The sequence below is a fragment of the Gavia stellata genome, chromosome 15, assembly GCF_030936135.1.
Source record: "Gavia stellata isolate bGavSte3 chromosome 15, bGavSte3.hap2, whole genome shotgun sequence".
NCBI lineage: Eukaryota > Metazoa > Chordata > Aves > Gaviiformes > Gaviidae > Gavia > Gavia stellata.
The window spans coordinates 5,706,717-5,725,455 of NC_082608.1; the positions used below are offsets into that span (position 1 = coordinate 5,706,717).

Consider the following 18,739-nt stretch of genomic DNA (forward strand, 5'->3'; position numbering starts at 1 on the left):
AATGAGAGCTGAGATTGTGATCGATGTAGTGCACTAATAAGAAATTAATGGCACATGCTTTCTGTAGCTAGAAACTTTATGAAATAAATACACTTATAATTGTAAGAATTGAAATGATCCCAATAAAAAGTAATTTTTCACTTCCAAATTTGAATAATTTACTTCATAATATCAGTACTCCAAACCTGTTTAAATCAAATGCTGTTTCATTCACTGTTGAAAAAATAGTTAATGTTGATTGTCAGGAGCCATGGGGTTTACATCTGTACATCATAAATTTCACTATCATCTGCTCCTTTTCTACTTAAAAAGAAAAAACCAAAAGCCCCCTGCTTTAAAAAAAAAAAAAAGAAAAAGCCCCCTGCTTAAAAAAAGAAGGGGAAAAAAAGGAAAAGAAAAACCCTTTGAAGGCATCAGAGCCTTTTGTTTGATGTGTGGAACAAGATTAATAAAAACGTGCCACTAGATTAGCTTTTAAATATCTAGCATGAGACAGTGCTGCTGTCTATACTCATCGCAAGTTTAGTTTATGTAGATAACACGTTTTAGACACATGATAGTTTTATCATTGCGTTAGGGCTGTTTCTTGCGGAAGATCTCAGGTTTGTGAGTGTGTTTATCGTCTATGTAAGGACAATTAACTGGGTAATGCCAAAACACAATAGGCTTTGATATTTTACAGAATAAAAGGAAAATATTTCACGTACTCAGCTGGTTTACAGATGTGTAAGCTTTGTAGTCCATTTTCTTGCTCCAGCATGGCATTGTGACAGTTCCTCCAATATGTCTAAAATAGATAAATATTGGAAGAGAAATTACCTTTTCAAATGCTAAAGATTTATTCTGATTTTATCATATTTTATATTAATACAAATCGGAATTGGTTTCTCTTCCCATAATTGAAGAAGCTGTGAAAATAATGGGGTTTAGTTTCACTGTTTGAAGTAAGGAAAAAAATCAGAAATAATTATTTATTTACATTTTGAATTATTTTAAACATACTTTCTATTAAACAGTACATTCTCAAATTAATCTTAGAATTGTAACAATATAGAACATCTACATGGATATTAAGTGATTTTCATGTAGTTAAGACACACCTGCAGCTTGTTTGAATGCCAGCCTTAAGTTATTATAGTATAAATTGCTAAGTCACTTTTTCTTAGCAATATTTGATAAGTTTACCCATAAAATGATAATCTGCTGGCACCAAATACTTTGGAGGATGGAAAAGAAGTGTAGGGATTCTTTAGGTATAGGATTGTTTTATCTTCCTGTCATATAAAGTTTAATACAATAAACAAAGATGTATATGTATTGATGGAAGCTGCTATGTCATCATGCAGTAGAATGTTTATTTACCTAAATTCTGCAATGTGGATTATAGAAGAAGAACTTGCTTTGGGTATTACACATTAAATCTTCTCCCAAATGTGTTGTAGAAAGCTGACTTGCAAAGGATTTCAACTTTTCAAGACAAAATAGTAAGATAATTCATTTTGTATCTTTAAGCTCATGATGCATTTCTTTTTAATACAATTTTGAAGGCTAAACATTCGGGATAACGTGGAAATGATCAAGGCCCGTAAACAGCTGGTTGAGAAAAGCAATGCTCTTTCAGCAATGGAAGGAAAATTTCTCCAGCTTCAAGAGGTAATTGCAATTTGGTCAGTAACATTCCTTTACTCTTGTCACATAAGCATGCATAAATGGAAAATAAATATACACAGGTCTTGATTCTGAGTCAATGCTGAGTACATGAAAATTAACCACATAATACATTGTACCCAAGCTACTCCAAATGCATAGGGCTTCTTTAATCTTAAAATTACTGTTTTTTCAGAAGGGTCTAGCAGGTCTTAAAGATTTTATCTGCAAAGCCATCCCAGGCAAATTGTGGAGAATGAACTGAGTTGTCTGGCTATCTAAAGAGATTCCTGGTCATTTAAAAAGAGGCTTTTGACTTAAATGTACTGATTTACTAAAGAAAGGGTACCAGACCCCCTCACTTTATCAGTCTTTGATGAAGTTTGGGACGTTTGGCTGTTTAGAGTTCTGACATTAGGACTTAACTTGTGTTCATAGGTTCATGGAAATTCTTTTAGAGGCCTACTGTAAGTAATAGATTTTCTTTATAAAAAGAGCAGTTTTATGACAATATCACCAGAATACGCAACTGCATGGTAGATTCTATATAGGGTTTTAGTTATACAGCATTTTTCTGCTTCTTCCCATATGTATTTGGAGAACTGCATGTGTATACAGACAATGGTAGTGTGATAACAGCTTAGAAATGGGAGAGTTCCTGTGAGTAGGAATCGTACATGCAGTACAGCTTTATAAAGTATCCTAGCCTTATGAGGTGGAAGCACTAGATATCCTTGTAAACTCTTACTGCTGCCTGCTTCTTGTTATTTTAGCATGCTAAGTAACACTTGTGCCATTAGATTTTTGTTCCATTCCTTTTTTTCCTGTGTTTTTCGGCTTCTATGTTTTGCTTTGCTTTGCTTCCCTCCCCTGGTGTAATACCTGTATCTCCTCTGCCAAAGCAGCTCTTCTGTTAGTAGCTCAAATCTAATCTTTCACAGGGTGAACGATGTAGAATGTAAATTCCAGGGGAGACAGGTTTCACATGGCTTTTTGAGTTCTTAAATAGAAAGCGGTAAGTAAACTGTTCCATTTTAAATCATATGCGACTTCTTGGTAATTTACAGCAAACATCAAGTACTTATGCCTCTTTCTTGGCAGCAGCTGAATAGAAACACATGCCTAGGATTCAAACTGGTATTTGAAGACATTGTTTCTAATATTCACAGTGAAAGCTGCATTTTTGAAAAGGATGAGTGTGTTTTCTGTCTCTTTTTTTTTTTTTACAAGTTAATGGATCCAATGGTTTTCCCATTTCCAATCATTTGAATGTTTGAAACATGTCTACTAAATGTGAATAACTGCAAAATCCAAAATTTCTAGTTTAGAAGGCATGTAAAGTACTTAGCAACAGAGCAGTTTTTAGTATTTTTTTATGTTTATCTTGGTGATTTTTATGACTATTGAGTTCATTATCATTTACTTTCAGCTTCTACCAATTGAAACCCATATAATTCCTTGAACTTGAGTCAGGCCAAAATGTGAAACCACAGAATGATAAGAGCCTATTATCCTGTTCCATCTAATGATACTGAAGTTGAGCTTGCTACCAAACATTTACAAGACAGTTTTGTTGATAAAGAATTTTAATGTAGCCAGTTGAACAAAGGAATTGTGCAGTCCGCTTAGAAGAACAAAGGACCCTGAAACTGTTTGGATTATATATTTGATCCTATCGGTATATTTGTTTGCTTTAATTACAGACTGTGCAACTAACCTGTGCAACTACAATTTAAAATACTATAGAGAGTTAATTCTCTTGAACAATTGGTGCAACAATTTCACAACTGTAATTGAGAGCAGTTTATGTTCACTTGTGCAATATTTCTAGGAGGTATATATCCATTTTCTTTAAATGAGTTATTTCTAATTGACAACAATATCAAGGCAAGTTTCCCAAAGAAATAAAATTCCAGACTAGAAATATTAAACTAGAATCATCATCTCAATTGTTGCCATGACCCGAGTCTTGGGATACTCCAGGGGGAGCAGGATAGAAAACAGTTTGGGCATAATGGAAAAAAAGGTGCTGACAGAACACACGGATATAGAAGAATATCCAGGTAAAGAATGCATTTTGGAAAAAAAAAAAATAAATAGTGAGGGTGAAGTCATGGTCCCCTTAACGTTAACGAGGAAAGTTAATCCAAAGTGGTCTGGAGAGTAACAAAGACACTGAAGCATTAGAATGAAGTTGAAGCAGGGAGATTTTTCAGGAGGATATTTTTAGTGCTTTTAATGAGATTGTTGAATTTGTTTACAACTGTTTTGGAAATTAAGGAAAGAGATAAGGGTGAAATGGCCTATGAAAGGCAGCTTTGCCGAGGTGGTTGTTTTTTTTTTTTTCTTCATATATCATGGGTTGAAGTGACAGAAGTTACTGAAATGGAAAAGAACTTTGGGGAGAAAACTGAAGCTGAGAGAATGGAAAGAAAAGATGCATTCACTTGGGCAGTTGGAAGGGTTAGAGACTGTAAGGATTCTGATTTTGAAGAGAAAGGAAAGAAATTTGGTGAGAAATGGAAAGAGTGTAAAAGAATGATTTTTAAGGTGTCATTTTTTGAAGTTATTGAAATACAGCTCACAGATATAGGACAGGACAAGAGGAACACTGAAGAAAGGCTGTTAAAAATTGATGAGTAATACACTTCATTACATCTCTGAAATAAGACTGATTGCTAATATTATTTATTCTCCATGATATTTTTCTTTGGAGAAATGAGATATGAGAGGCCGAAGATCAGGTTGGTGATTGGGTTTTCTGTGGGTTTTTCGCTTGTTTCTAGGATATTCAGACTGCATGTGAACCTAAACAATTTGTACAGGATTCACATTCAGCTTCTCCATTTAACTACTTTGTAGGAATATTATATGGAAAAAATGAAGCTAACTTTTTTCTGTCTATGATCATTAAACGTTATCTGTACTCATAAATGTATTTGACATGAATTTTCATATAATCATTTTATTAAACAGGAGATTGGCTTTTGGGCTGTTTTGTTTCAAGTTGTACTTGGAATGTGATTTACATTGAAATTCTTAATGAATGAGGCTTTATTAAAGCATTGTGGAATGTAGACAGTATAATATGAATTAATATTCTTGAAATAGAGGTTCTATCAGCATCCTCCATTTAATACTAAAATTGGTTAAATATGTCTTAATGTAATCCATTGAAGTAAATTAAACTGTAAAATAAGTCCCCCGTTAAATTACTGGTAGCAGGAAAATAGAACTGAGTGCATTAGGATTATGAAACGATTATATATCTACAATTAAGGGTTAACAGAGCTGTGGCAAGTTCTGTGATTAACATAACTGTGGTCAACATTCATTTTTGCTTGCTACTGCAGTGTTTTTGGTCAGCATGTCTAACCACTGTAACCACAGCAAAATCTTTTAATTGCTTAACAGATGTATTTCTTGGTCATTTTCATCATGACTGAACTGAGGGTTTAATGTTCATGAGAGTAACAAGAATGCCACCTTCTCCTGGCCATGCATGATGAAAAGTTGCTTTCAGTTACTTAGTTCAAGAGTGTCTCCTGTTGACCACATTGAGAATATATATTAAATACTGCTATGAGAGACCACTGGTTGAATATTCTACTTGTGTTGTAACATTCTACTAAGTCTGATTTATTTTATTTGTTTTCTGGATTTTCTTTCCTTCCTTTTCATAGAACCAAAGGAACTTGAAGACTAGCCATGATGCTTTAATAGCAAAAGGTGATGAATTGAATCTACAGCTTAAAGAGGAGCGGTCAAAGTGCCTCCATCTTGAAAAAGAATTGCAATCAGTAACTATTTCAAACCGAAGGGCAGAGGAGGTAAGATTGTGTTCAAGAGAGCTAGAGTCTGCTTTAGGTAGTACACATAAGTAAGGGAAAAGTTAACGAAGGGATACCTTTTAATTGCGGAGATGTGAATAGACCTTTCAAACGTAAGACTGTCATGGTAATACATATACTTTTATCCCATTAAAAAGAAAATCCTGTGGCTGCTGCTTGCATTTCATAGAATCATGAACCATACCTGGTCCCCATGCCATATAATCACTGCACCAGTGTTTGGACAATATTTGAGCTTAAAGCATAGGATTTCCTGTCAATTCTGATACTAAATAAGTGGTTTGTTAACCAGACAAAAATCATAATACTTGATTTATTGATCACATATTGCTAGTTTTTTAGTATTACTTCAACCTGATTTAATTACAGTACAGTGTAGTATTACATATTACTCAGTAGTTCAAATCAGTCACTTCTATTTCTTTGTCTAGTGGCTCCCAGAGACAAGTTTCATCACTAACAGTTGCCCAGATACAGTACTAAAAATCAAGTGTTGTATTCCTCATTCTCTTCAACATATGAGGAGTAAGAGTCTACAAACTTACTTGTTTTTTCTTACATTTTGTAGCAACTTCAGTTTGGTTTTACCACCTGCTTTACCTGTTTTGAATGTGTTTTACATGAACCAAGTTTACTAAGGTTACCTCATAGATATTTCCTCCAAACCTTTAAACTACTGTAATGCGTGTAGGGCATATCTTCTGGGTTAAAGCAGCTCATATCTTCAAAACCATATCCTGCTTTAGTGAAGATTTTGAAAGCAAGGACTTGTTGTTTCTATAAGGTCAATAAAAAAATATTTACTTTACAGGAGCCATTAACTAGTTAATACTAATACTCACTTACCAAAATGGAAATAAAAAATTTTAATGCTATAGTTTTTTTTTTTTTTGGCATAAGGGAGTATGTGATTAGATACTGTTGTTCAACTGTGACATGTTAGTCTCAGCTTCATATAAACAACATGTAAAAGACTGTCTGGGCCAAATGTAAAGCCATGTGGTGAAAAGAAGTGTTATTTTGAAGCTTCTAAGAGACAGTCGTATAAAAAGAACAAATAAGCCTGACAATACCTACAAATTATTTACTAATTGTCTTTACACATTCATTGTAAATTCCTTTTGTGCTGTGCATTGCTTGAAACTTCCTTTTTCATTTTAGTTAGAAGAAAGAATAAATGATCTTGAAAAAGAGAAGGAACTCTTGAGGGAAAACTATGATAAGCTGTATAACAGGTAAGCTATCGTTTCTGTATATAAAAAACTTGATTCCTGTTCTGTTTAATAGGTCTTCATATACTGTGTGCTTGAATGTGAATATGCATGTTGCGTGATTGTGCACACCAGTAAATATATTCATGCTACAGTTCATCGTATCAGTAAGTATATATGGAAACTTTTATGGTGTTCTGTCTGTATTTCATCTGTTCTGTAGAAGTGGAGCAGCTTCCATACTTGTTCTAATACTCTCAAAATAGTAGATTATTTCTTGTTAAAAATCTAATTAAAAATAAGTAGAAGTCACTTTATTTTGAATATCAATGCAAAAAATTCTTATTTGAACTTCTAATAATTTTTTTAGTGTTATTGTTGAAAGAAGAATACATCTAGGTAGACATATATTCCTATTTTATTTTATTTTATTTTATTTTATTTGGGAAAGAGGGGTGTTTGAACTTTTTGTATAAGTTTTTCCAGCGCTTCTCAGTGGACCTATACAGAGTCTCATATTTGACAGTTTATTTTTGAGGCGTGGTTTGTTTGTTTTGGCTACCATTTCACTTGTACTGGTTCTGCTTGAAGTTTTTGTATAGGCTCATGTAAGTTTTTACAAATGTGCCTATACATAATAAGTTGTATAAATTTTATCAGCAGTGCTTACAATGAAAATGAAGTTACATTGCCAGATATGATTCAGAAATTCTCTGGTACAGAAAAGAAGTAATTATACTCGTTTGCCACAAGGATATTAAAGGAAAAAAATGACCTTCAAATGAACTTTTCCTTTATTGTGAAACCATGTGGCCTTTTATACTGAAAAGGGTTAGAAAATAAGACAAATTTCCTAGAGCTAATAATTGCCTCGAAGTAGGTAAAATGCTTGGAGTCTTTTCTCATATCAAAATTATTTCTCCTCTTAAAGTTTGTTTGGTTTGTCAGTGTGGTGTCTATCAAAAAATACCAATGACTAAACACAGTGTGAGTGATATCAAATGTTATTTATAGTATTCTTACAATACTTATTATACTTTTTGTACTTTCTATGGTGAAATTAAAAATTATAGTAGTAAAAAAAGTGAGTACAAATAGCTTAAAACATTTTTTTTACATATGAGATATAACAGTTGTATAATCACAATATTTAGAGTTTTGTATAGGGGCAGTTGGTCGGTTGTCTCTCGCTTAAGTTCATTGTTGTAGATTCCTCCAAAGTCTGATCATGTTATAAATATTTCTGATTATGATTTTTTTTCTCCTCTATCATTATGCAGAGAAAGAACTCTTAGTTAACAAATCAATTTACAATCTTGGCTTGAAATTTTCTATTTAAATTTCTTTAAATAGAAAAATTCTATTTAAATCGTAGTGGGATAACTTAAAAAGATGTTTAACTAGGTAATTTTAAGTATGGTTCTCTCAAAACCCAGTAATCTACAATATGGCTTTTCTTTTACCTAAAATGATCTGTCTTTTCATATACTCCCATTTAAACTTTGATTCATGTTTCATCATTCTGTATTACTATATAGGTAACAAGAAATTAGAAAGAGAAATGTATCATTTCATTATAACTACTGTTTTAATGGCCAGCTTCTTCTGTTGCCCATTTGAACAACGCAACTTTACTACAGCTTGCCTGTTGCTAGCAGTGGATAGGCCAGTGTCCACAGGTGCCAGATAATTAACAAATTTATATTTCTTTTTTTAATGGAGGAAAAGAGGCATAAACCCATTCTTTGCTAATTTTATTTTTTTTGAAATTAATTTGAAGTTGATGTGAGTTTTGCCAAAGCTAAGACTGCAGAACTGGATCTGAAAAGTTTACAAAGAACAAGTACAAATTTGTCAGTTGACTCTTAATATTTAGTCAGTATCCAAGAAAACAATTTGTTTGGATAAAAGGTTTGGAGGAATTGTTTTCATATGACCTTGTAATGCAAATCTAGCAATGCTTAAACTCCCTGCAAAGGAAACAGTGCCAGATGTGGTTGACCATTTATAGTTACCCAGATGGCTCCAACTCCAGTGAAATACAGTAAATGTGAAAGAAATTCCACATGAATTCAAGTAAAAGTAATCTTAAAAATGAAAGGAAGAAAGCGACAGAAGTGAACTCAGTTCAAACCGACATAAACATTAGCATTATATAGTCTTGGATAAAACCTGTCTTCTAAAATGTTCTTCATTTAAACATCTAAATTCTGAATTACTATCATAATAACTGTTAATTATGTTTTTGCCAGCATAGTCTTTTGAAAAACTGAAATAATGTGTAGCTACAATTTTATGTGAAGTAATTGTACCTAAAGAATAACAAATGCACATATAACTAGATACCATGGTCATTAAAACTTTAAACATTAAAAAGATTTTTGGAAGTGTGAAAACTAAGGGTATTTGATATCTCTTCTTGCTAAGATTTATTCTTTCCTTTCGGGAGCCAATCAAGCTTTGAAGAGTGGTAAGTCTAAGTAATTACAGAACACACTGTCTTTTCTGTGCCTATGCAGTATTATGGAAATGATTGTGAGTTCAGTGCATTATATTTGCTGCACATTATCTTCAAAATTATGGCAGAGCGAAGTATATATTACTATAGGACTTAGAAGCATTGCTTAAGTTCATGTATGCCATAGAAGACACTATCACACTATAAGATGGTATATGTCTAGAGAACTGTATAAATAGGTGAGGTAGATATAGTATGAGAAAAAAGACAATACAGAGCGATAGAACTGTTTTTATGAAGATCACAAATCAAGAATATAAACTCTTGCCATATACTTTAGAGTCTACAATTCATGGTATGTTTTTTTTTCTTTAATCTTAAGGTCATTCTTCAAATAAATTAGATATAAAAGCACTTATATATACTCAGAACCACTTTATGTAGTCATAGCCATCAAAACAGGCAGGTCTCTTTCAGTCAGTATGTACAGTCTGCAAAGCTATGTGGCCTGTCCCTTCTGCGATATTTCTCTCTTCTCCTCTGTGTTTTTTTTGGTTGAGGCTTTTGTTTTGTAGATCTCTGGGAGAGACAGATTGATAAATAGATAGATATCAGAAGATTTTTTTCTATACATGTGTATATGTAAAAAAACTTTTTTACCTGGTGAGCTTCACCAAAGTGAAGAGTTGAGGAACTGACTCTTCTGTTTAAAAAAACCCTGCAATTTCTGATTTTTAACAGAATACAAAAGTGAATAAACTGGTTTATGATTGGTTAAGAAGACGACTATTTTTCCAGTCAATAAGAATGAAAGTATTGAATAATAATAATATGAAGACCATAGTACTGTCTAAATTATATGAAAGCACATTGCATTGCTTTGTCTTGTTACCTAGTGGGAATTATACTGTAAATTATATAACATACTTAATTTTGTTTCAGTCTGAGTTACACATTTTGTTGTGGTTTCAGCAGTTCTGATTCTGTGTCCATGCAATTCTTATTGCACATAGATTGGTAGTTCACAAGTAAATAATGTGTTACAGGCAAAATAGTTATTCTAATTTCTTTGCCCACCACTGTTTCTTATTTCTTAAAGTAGGAGAAAGATTACTTTATATGTGCTTCTTAATCAGTATCAGAATTGTTGTTTTACAGTATGAGAAAACTGTTGTCACATTGTGGTCAACATTTCTTTGAACAGGCAACTGACTTTAGGCTCTGCATGTTTCACAGATTTAAAAGAAATCAGGTGGGTGATCCCAGTTCTGTACATTAAGAGGTTTTGTATGCGGAAAGAATGGTTTTGTCAGTTGTCAGTTGCTGAGGTTTGGAGTTGTGGATTACTCTGGGATATGCATCTGAATTCCTTTTCTAGTCCCACAAATGTTGCATGCTGCCAACTTTTCTGACTTTGGAGCTCTAAATTAAGGCCAGTTCCTCTGCTCATCCCACAAACTCTTTCATGTTTTTTAACCGCAGCCTGAGAAAGGCGCCTTGGTTTCAACGGCAGCAGACCAGCATATGTTTACTTAATTCCTAAGACATGATGACAGTGGTCTCTGTGCCACTAAAAGCTTTTTTCTTTATTATTTTCTGTTGAAGCTGATTTCTAAACGTTTTTCACATGCCACATGTTTTATTGCAGTGTCTTCAGTATGACCCATGAACAGCAATGGAAATTAAAGGAACAGCAACTGAAACTGCAAATTGCTGAACTAGAGACTGCTATCGAATCTGATTTAGCAGACAAAAATGAAATCCTTGACAAGATCAAAGTAGAAAGAGGTATATTTCTGAAATAACTATGATTTTCTCATGACGTGAGAACTCCTGTGCTGGAGTTCAGGTATATTGCCCAGAAAAGTATAGTTTCTGTTAGTGATTTCCAAGCTGCCTTTTAAGTGTACATTTGAACAATATGCTTAAGTTATGACCAGCTGTTAAGTACAAATATTGACCCAATACATGTTATGTGCTGAATGAGGATCATATAACTCCAGCGGCATTCATTCTTCATCTGTTGGGTTAATATTTACTCTTTATTCTGTATTTCTCCTCTCCTCCCCATTGAAAATTCTTATGGAAAAGAGGACCATCTTACATTCCCTCTCAAATTATAAACCACTATTCTAATTTTATTTACTGCACAAAGTTACATGAAGCCTAAATAGTCCCTTGAAGATGGTTAATTGTCTTTCAACTTTGTGAATTCAGAATTTTTTAATATTTTCAGTATACACTGATTTTTATTTATGACTATGTACATTTACAGTAATACCTTTTTCTTCCATTCTGCTGAACAGATTATTTCATATGTGTTTTTCCCATGCTGCAGGACAACTTCTCAGGGAATCTTTAAGACCTTGCAATCTTTTTTTTATCTCAATACTGTGATATGCTGTGGCAACATTAAGTTTACAAAGCAAGAGCACAGGCAGGAAGTGAACTAAATATTTTTAGAGTTGATTCTTCAAATGTGTATTTTCAAAAGGTGTATTTCTGTGAACAATCTAATGGAATGAAGTGGGCCAACTTGATGTGAATAATTCTTATGATTATGGCTCAAATTCAGCATGTGCTTACCATTAAGATTCTGAGTAGCTCTACTGACTTCAAATACTGAATTAAATATTTAAACACTTTACTTGACCACAGCAAGTGTTTGCAAAATTAGCCTTAAGTGATACTAAAATAAATAAGATGCCTTAAGCCACAATAATATGAAGTTATGACATACTGACAGTTAGACACAGTTGTTAATGACAGTTTGATTATGCAATGCAAAATTTAAAGTCATACTAAGAGCATGAAAATGTTTTGGCCATACTGTTTTTTGGTTAAGTTGAATGTGGAAAATCAGGCACACCTTCCATCTTCTATCCTTCCTATGGGCATTACGTTTAAGTGGCAAGTCTTTACCACCCCTTCCCCAGTTTGGCACTTAATAGCTGCTTGTACTCTTAAACTGGATTAGCAGGTTACTATACTTTCAGTTTCTATTGAATTGAAGTTGCTGCAGCTTGAGTAAATGTTGTAACACCCTTCAAGGCCCAGGTATCTAGGATTTGATTACAGCTTCTTGTCTTTAACAAAACTTGGGCAGTATAAGTTTCTTCAATCACATACTTCGGAGTATCTGCCTTTGCTGCACATCCCTTTAAGTTCAGCAGAACTCAAGTACTGTTTGTCTTAACCTGCTGCCTGGAACTAGTGTAGAAATAGTGTCTTGTCTACCTTTTGTAGTTTGGAATATGAATCTGTTTTCAAAACTTACTTTACAGGACTAAGAAAGATGTTAAAATAAATGAAGTCTTGAAAACTCTTAATGCTGCAGGAGACTAACATCATGTTGCCTTTTTCAATATCCTCCTTCAGTATCTGTCTTTTAGAGTGATCCTGTAATTTGGATCTGAATTTTTGAGTAGTATTTTTCTATTCATAACTTCATAATGTGTTTTGTAATATTTAAAAGAAATACATTTAGACAGAAAACAGAATAACTTATTCACGCTGTGAATATGCAATATGTTTGCCTTTTTTTTTTTTTTAGAATATGGTATTTGAAGATGCTTTATCACCCTTCCCCCTGCCCTGTTGCCCTTAATCATTTATTCTTGCATTTCTTGTCTTTTTGATATCTCCTTAGCCTTAAATTACAATATACGAGTAAAAATTATATTTCACTCTCTAAATATTGTTCTTCTGTCTGTAAAACTACCAAAAAATCAGCATAAATACAGTTCCAGTTTTATTCCTTGGGCTAACAAAGAAGGCAATCCTGTTGCCCTAAATTGGACCTAGACAAATAGAGGGTTTGGCAAGGAAGAGGGGAGGATAGATGCTCTTCTACATGATGGTAGGTTAGATTATGGGATAGTAAGCAAAATAGGTCTTGGTTGTCTTGGAAGTGTGTACTTCTTTTATTTACAGGGAAAGACAGTGACCATTTTCTTTTCTTCTCCCCTGCTACCTGGTTGGTACTGATTGGTCTGTAAGAACTCTTCCTGTGAATTTATGTAGGTGGTGAACAAATGTGGAGGCTTTTGCTGATCAAGATTCTAATTATTTTCATGTTCTGTGAATATGTACAAATATTTAAAGTGGAAGACAGCCGTGCAAGTTTATTCAATTCTGATTTTGAATGGGATTGCATATATTAGCACAATGTGTATTTTGATTACAGCTGAGAAGAGTATTATTATTATTACACAGTCCCTTAGGTGTCTTATAAGGTCCTTAGCAACACAGAGGGCTATCTGCAACTCTGTAGCCTGCTTCCACTTGTGGCTTTTGTAGCCTTTCCTGCAAGCTGCTGTGGCAGTGTTTTCCAAAGCCTCCGGGACAGTGTTTTTCCCTCTTTCTTGTGCTGTTACTGTCATAGCCTTGCTACTGAAAACCCTGATATTGTTGTGATGATGTGTTCTTGTGGGATGTGGTCACCAATGGTGTGAGAATCGCATCTTCTGTGCCCCCTCTTCTTTCCCTTCAGTTGCAGCTTTTGGGTTAAATTAGGGGAAGCAAGCTTGTTTAGCTTAGCCAGCATACAGTTTAGCTTAGCTTGCTTAGTAGCCAGCATACAGCACTAGCCTCGATCCAAGTGTGCTCCAGTCAGTGCTGATAGTATTATAAGTGGAAACAACCAATAGAGAGTTTGAGTGGCTCCTGATGAAAAACAGTGTAGTTATATGGGAAAATTGAATGGCAGGACCCTTCTGTCACTTCTGTTCCCTAAAGGCTATTGCAGAAGTATTCCCTTTCCTCCTGCCTCTTTCCCTGCATGTCTTGCATTTTTATCTTTGGTCGGGATCATAGAAATGCAGCCTGTTGAGAATCTGGAGAGGCAACATGGACAGTGCTGAGGTAGACTTGAGCTGTGCTCTTGGCAGATTGGCCCATTTTGGTTCAACAAGCTGTTGAAATTGCCTCAATTTGAACAAAAGCTAGTTCCCTTTCTATATAGCATTTACAGTTTTGAAGTTAACTTTTTAAGCAGCAAGTGTGAATGAATATTAAAAATGTGTAGAAAAACTTCACTGGGGTTCATGTTAGAAAAAGAGTGAACTGAGCTTGCTGCTCTTGTCAGAAAATGCATGACAATGAGATAGAAGTAGTTGAGGAGGGTTATCTTTTCTCCTTATCCCTGGAAAAAGTGCCAGTTCAGATCTCAGTTTATATTGTAGGGAAAAGAAAGAACATCAGCATGAGGGGCACTTTTTCTCTGTAGGAGACCTGCCAACAGATGTAGGTCTTTTGGTGTATTATTTGGAAGAGTCCAGAAGACTCAATTGCTGATAGGTGTTTCACCATCTTTTATGAAGGCCTGCCTCCTCTGCCCATTGACAAGGCTTATTTTAATTGTTTTCTTACTTGCTTTCTCATTTTTAGCCCTTAATGTTTCTAATTATATTTTCTTCTCAGTTGCCCAAATGCATTACGTTTTGCTCATAACTGCAGAGAATTAAAACCGTACTGGTGATTATGTGTTTGAATTGGAAGTGACTCTTGAGGAGTCCCAACACATGTATGTATGAGTCAGGCTACTGTGTATAGAAGCAATGGCATTACAGATGATTCATTTTTAGTGAAGATGTCATTTGATATATAAACTCTGCAAAATTAAAACTAACCTGATGTCAATTTTTGAAACATTTCAAAACCCTTGAGACTAGCATCTCAGCCACCTGTTTCCTGCTGAGTTCAAGCCTCTAAACCGAAAAGCTATTCTGTAAAAATAGTTAAGTTGTGCATCATGCCCTGAGGGTCAACAGAAAAGATTTCAGCATTAAAAAGATATTGTGGACTATTTTATTGAAATCAGTGGAATATATTCTCAACTAAGTATGTAATGTTTTACCAATCAACTCCCATGAGTGCAGATGGGAATTACAGAGGCTAATGCTTGCATGTCAGGTTGACAGTTAACATTTATATCATTCTGACCTAAAATATGAATTCATAGTATTTAAGCACATGGTATGAGAATATAACTTCGGGACTTTCAAAAAACACTGGAAAAAATGGAAGGAGAAAAAACATTGTTATCAAGAGAATAAGGAGTTTGGCCAGGGGAGGAAAGTGAGAGAGTACTTTTGTTCCTTAGAAACCTCAGTGATTTTGAAAAAAACTTGCTTTTAAAACTTTTCCATGTGAAACAAGGTATGTTGTTATAACTAAATTGTTTTGCTGAATTCTTACGTTTTTTTCTCACATCTTATTGAGAAATCATTGTGGATGTAGCTATGCATTAGTGGGTATTTGTGTAAAATCTGTGTAACCTTCTACTGATAACTTTAATGGTGTTTAGTCATTCAGATTAACAAAGAGTTTTTATATCCTCTCTATTCCCCTCTTCTCTCACTCCCCCCAAAACAGAAAGCTGTACTTAGTTGGGGATATCTTTCTATTTAGAAATACACAAAGTGTAGATTTTTGACACTGTAGGTTCCGTTTTAATAAAAGTAAGAATGTTTTCCTTTTTTTAATCCATACACCAGTACCAGATCAAAGAGGAGTAGCTTTCTCTCCCTCTCTTCCTGTTTGTTAATACCAAAAATTTCCCTATACAAAATAAATTAGTTTGTACATTTTAAAATGAAAAATTCATGCATAAGTTAATATGAAAAAGCAAGTTTATAATTTTTATAATCAATTAAGTAGAATATTTTGTTCTTTTTCTGTGTTAAGACCAGAAGGAAAAGCTGATGCAAGAGAATAAAGACCTGCAGTTATGCTACCTGGAACATAAGCAACAACTAGATGAACTGAAAAATCACATGAAGTTTTTGACCAAGGTGAACTCTATTTCTGTTTAGAATATGAGCAAAAAAACCCTGTTGTGTGTTTTATGCATAGTGCAAATACTTCTTGAAAGTAAAAGAATACAGAAATATAACAGTATTTATGTACTCATGATATCAAGCAAAATGTAATATCTAGTGAGAACACATCTTGTTATTCTGAATGTATTTCTTTGATAATCATTCACATCTGATAAAACCTTTTGATGAAGTATTTCTGTTTCAGGAAAGTGATATTGATGTGGCAGAACTCAGTGAAGCCCTCTCACTTATAAAGGTAACTTACAAAGAATGAGCAAAAATGGGTGTTGGAACTAGATGATCTTTAAGGTCCCTTCCAACCCAAACCATTCTATGATTCTGTATATTTTGCATTTGTTGTTTTTTTTTTTTTTAAACTCTTGGTTGACCATTACATGTTTTCTACACAGTGCCTGGGATTTTCAAGGGCTGAATTATTTGTGCATCTTTTAGTAGTTAATGTGTCAAGCTCATATATGGGCTTTTGTCATTTTGCAGTTACAGTGAAGCAGAAGGGAAGGTGGAAAAAATTGCCAGGATGAAGTCTAGAGTTATGTAGATAATTCATTATAACGTCAAAAGTCGATTAAACCAGATTCACAAGCTTTTTTTTAAAAATAACTTTTTCTCAGTTAAATGACTTATCATGCCATCATGTTCTTCCTATAATGTTCATTAAAATACCTTTTTCTTTATTAATTCTATAATTTATGGGAGTATACTATAATCAATGGAAGTTCTAAAATGCAATTCAGCGATGCTTAGCAAATTCTCTTTCTTTATTAAAACAGAAAAAAAACCCGAGAAAATGTTCTATTTTTTTCTCTTGCACATAAGTTGTCATTTTATTGTTTACAGTGAAATTGAAAATGAAGTGGGGGTGGGGGGAAGAAATCACTGCATAAATAAGTTTGCATTAAGTTTCCACTGTTCCAGTGACTTATGTTTTATTTTCCTGAGGAAGTCTTTACTGTAAATAGAATCTTTTTCTGCTACTGAAATGCAAATGATAATTCTATAATGATAATGAAAAAAAGAAAGAAAAAGGAAAACCTAGATGAAAATTAAAACCCCAGTATTAATAACAGAAGCAGTGCACACTTGAGAAGAATAATTCAGGTTTTGTACATTCACTGAAGCAGGGTTATTAATTATATAAAAGGCAAATATATTAAGGGGTTTGTATTTTCATTGGATAGACAGGAGTGATTGCTTCTCAATATCTCATACATTTTAATTGGTTCCTGATAATCATGAGACTACGTTACTGAATACTGTCCTGACACTTACTGGTGTACCTTATTCCTATTTTTTGTTACCACATGTTCAAAATTTACAAAGTTATGCTTATTGTCTTATTGTTGTTCCAAAATTTTATCCCAGTGTTACATTTAGCCAGGCACAAATACATCCAAATATTTTGCAAAAGTTTGTTCTAATAATTTTTCAAATTTGCTCCAGGTTCGAAAGCAGCAGAAGAACGAGGACCTTATGTTTTTGGAAAAAGTAGAAGATGATATCCATAAAGATTTAGAACGCTCCATGCAAGAACTGCAATTAACACATGCGGAAACAGTACAAGAACTTGAAAAGACAAGGAATATGTTAATTGTGCAGCACAAAATTAACAAAGGTTACCAGGTACTAAACTCTGCTCACAGTGGAAAATAACCTGATAATAACATTTTAACAGTTGTAGCACTGGAACTTGTCATAATTAAGACTTGCAAATTCAGCAACAAAGCCAGTCTGTTTTAAGATTTGCTGTTGTTGAAAGTATTGTTTAAAAAGTGTGAGACCTGAAAGACTATAACTTTAGTCTTTTAACTCATCCTGACCAGAGCCCTCAAACCATGCCTTCTTGGGATTATCTCTGAGCTCTTATCAGGTCCTCACAGGAAAAATAGTAAGTGTACTTATCAAATAAGCTTCCTTTTCCACAACACTCTGCTTTTACTCTCTTGTGCTGGATTACTGCAGATCATATTTTGACTTTTCATTCGATTAATCCAAGTTTAAAACAAAACAATCATTAAAGAAACTATTAGAAGCATTGTCCTGAAAGAATAGCTAGTCTTCTTTTCTTAATAATTTTTTTAGATTTTGGTGAAATTCAAACTGATTTCTGTACTGCTGAATTAAAAATTGCTGCTATTTTTGTGTACTGTAAATGTTCTTTCCTCAAATCTAACTGTATTTTAATTTGTATCCGAAAGCATGTGCAGCATCAGTGCAGACAACCCACAAAAGTCCTTTTTGTGTGCAAATTCTTTTCAGACTGAAGTAGAAGCAGTGACACGAAAGATGGAAAGTCTACAAAAAGACTATGAGTTGAAACTGGAACAGTATGTCCATCTTCTTGATATTAGAGCTGCACGCATCAGAAAACTAGAAGGTATCTTTAAAGTGTATTCTTGTCTAATTTTTTTTATATTTTATCTCTTGCAAATTATTGTTGTACATTTTTTCTTCAGTTGAAACACCTTTCCATTCATAAAACTAGCAGAAAGGTCCGTTCTTTCATGGAAAATTAGCTGTGTGTTGTTTCATTGACTTAAATGATAAAGTTATCAAACAAAATTCAACAAAGCAGTTTATGCTGCAGCTGTTGCTGAATAGGATTAGATTTTTTTTTTTTTTAAATAAATCATCCATTTATGGTCAACCTTTTATTTTGCTGTCCTATCATTACATAACCATTTTATGTGTTGCTAAAAATCCCAAAGTCATGGTATAATATACCTATGGAAT

The 18,739-nt window shown here is 33.7% G+C and overlaps 1 protein-coding gene across 3 annotated transcripts in view; it reads left to right on the forward strand.

Moving 5' to 3' along the window:
• Positions 1 to 18,739, forward strand: part of RPGRIP1L (RPGRIP1 like) — a 73,758-nt gene that overhangs the window by 13,349 nt on the left and 41,670 nt on the right. Inside the window, exons 6-13 of one of the 3 annotated variants that reach the window (XM_059824692.1) lie at positions 1,548 to 1,653; positions 5,331 to 5,477; positions 6,660 to 6,733; positions 10,816 to 10,955; positions 15,855 to 15,961; positions 16,194 to 16,244; positions 17,450 to 17,629; positions 18,266 to 18,383. In XM_059824692.1, the coding sequence (XP_059680675.1) occupies positions 1,548 to 1,653; positions 5,331 to 5,477; positions 6,660 to 6,733; positions 10,816 to 10,955; positions 15,855 to 15,961; positions 16,194 to 16,244; positions 17,450 to 17,629; positions 18,266 to 18,383 (923 nt within the window). Of the gene's footprint in view, positions 1 to 1,547; positions 1,654 to 5,330; positions 5,478 to 6,659; positions 6,734 to 10,815; positions 10,956 to 15,854; positions 15,962 to 16,186; positions 16,245 to 17,449; positions 17,630 to 18,265; positions 18,384 to 18,739 lie in introns of all 3 variants that reach the window. The other 2 variants (XM_059824693.1, XM_059824694.1) reach the window with 2 other exon arrangements.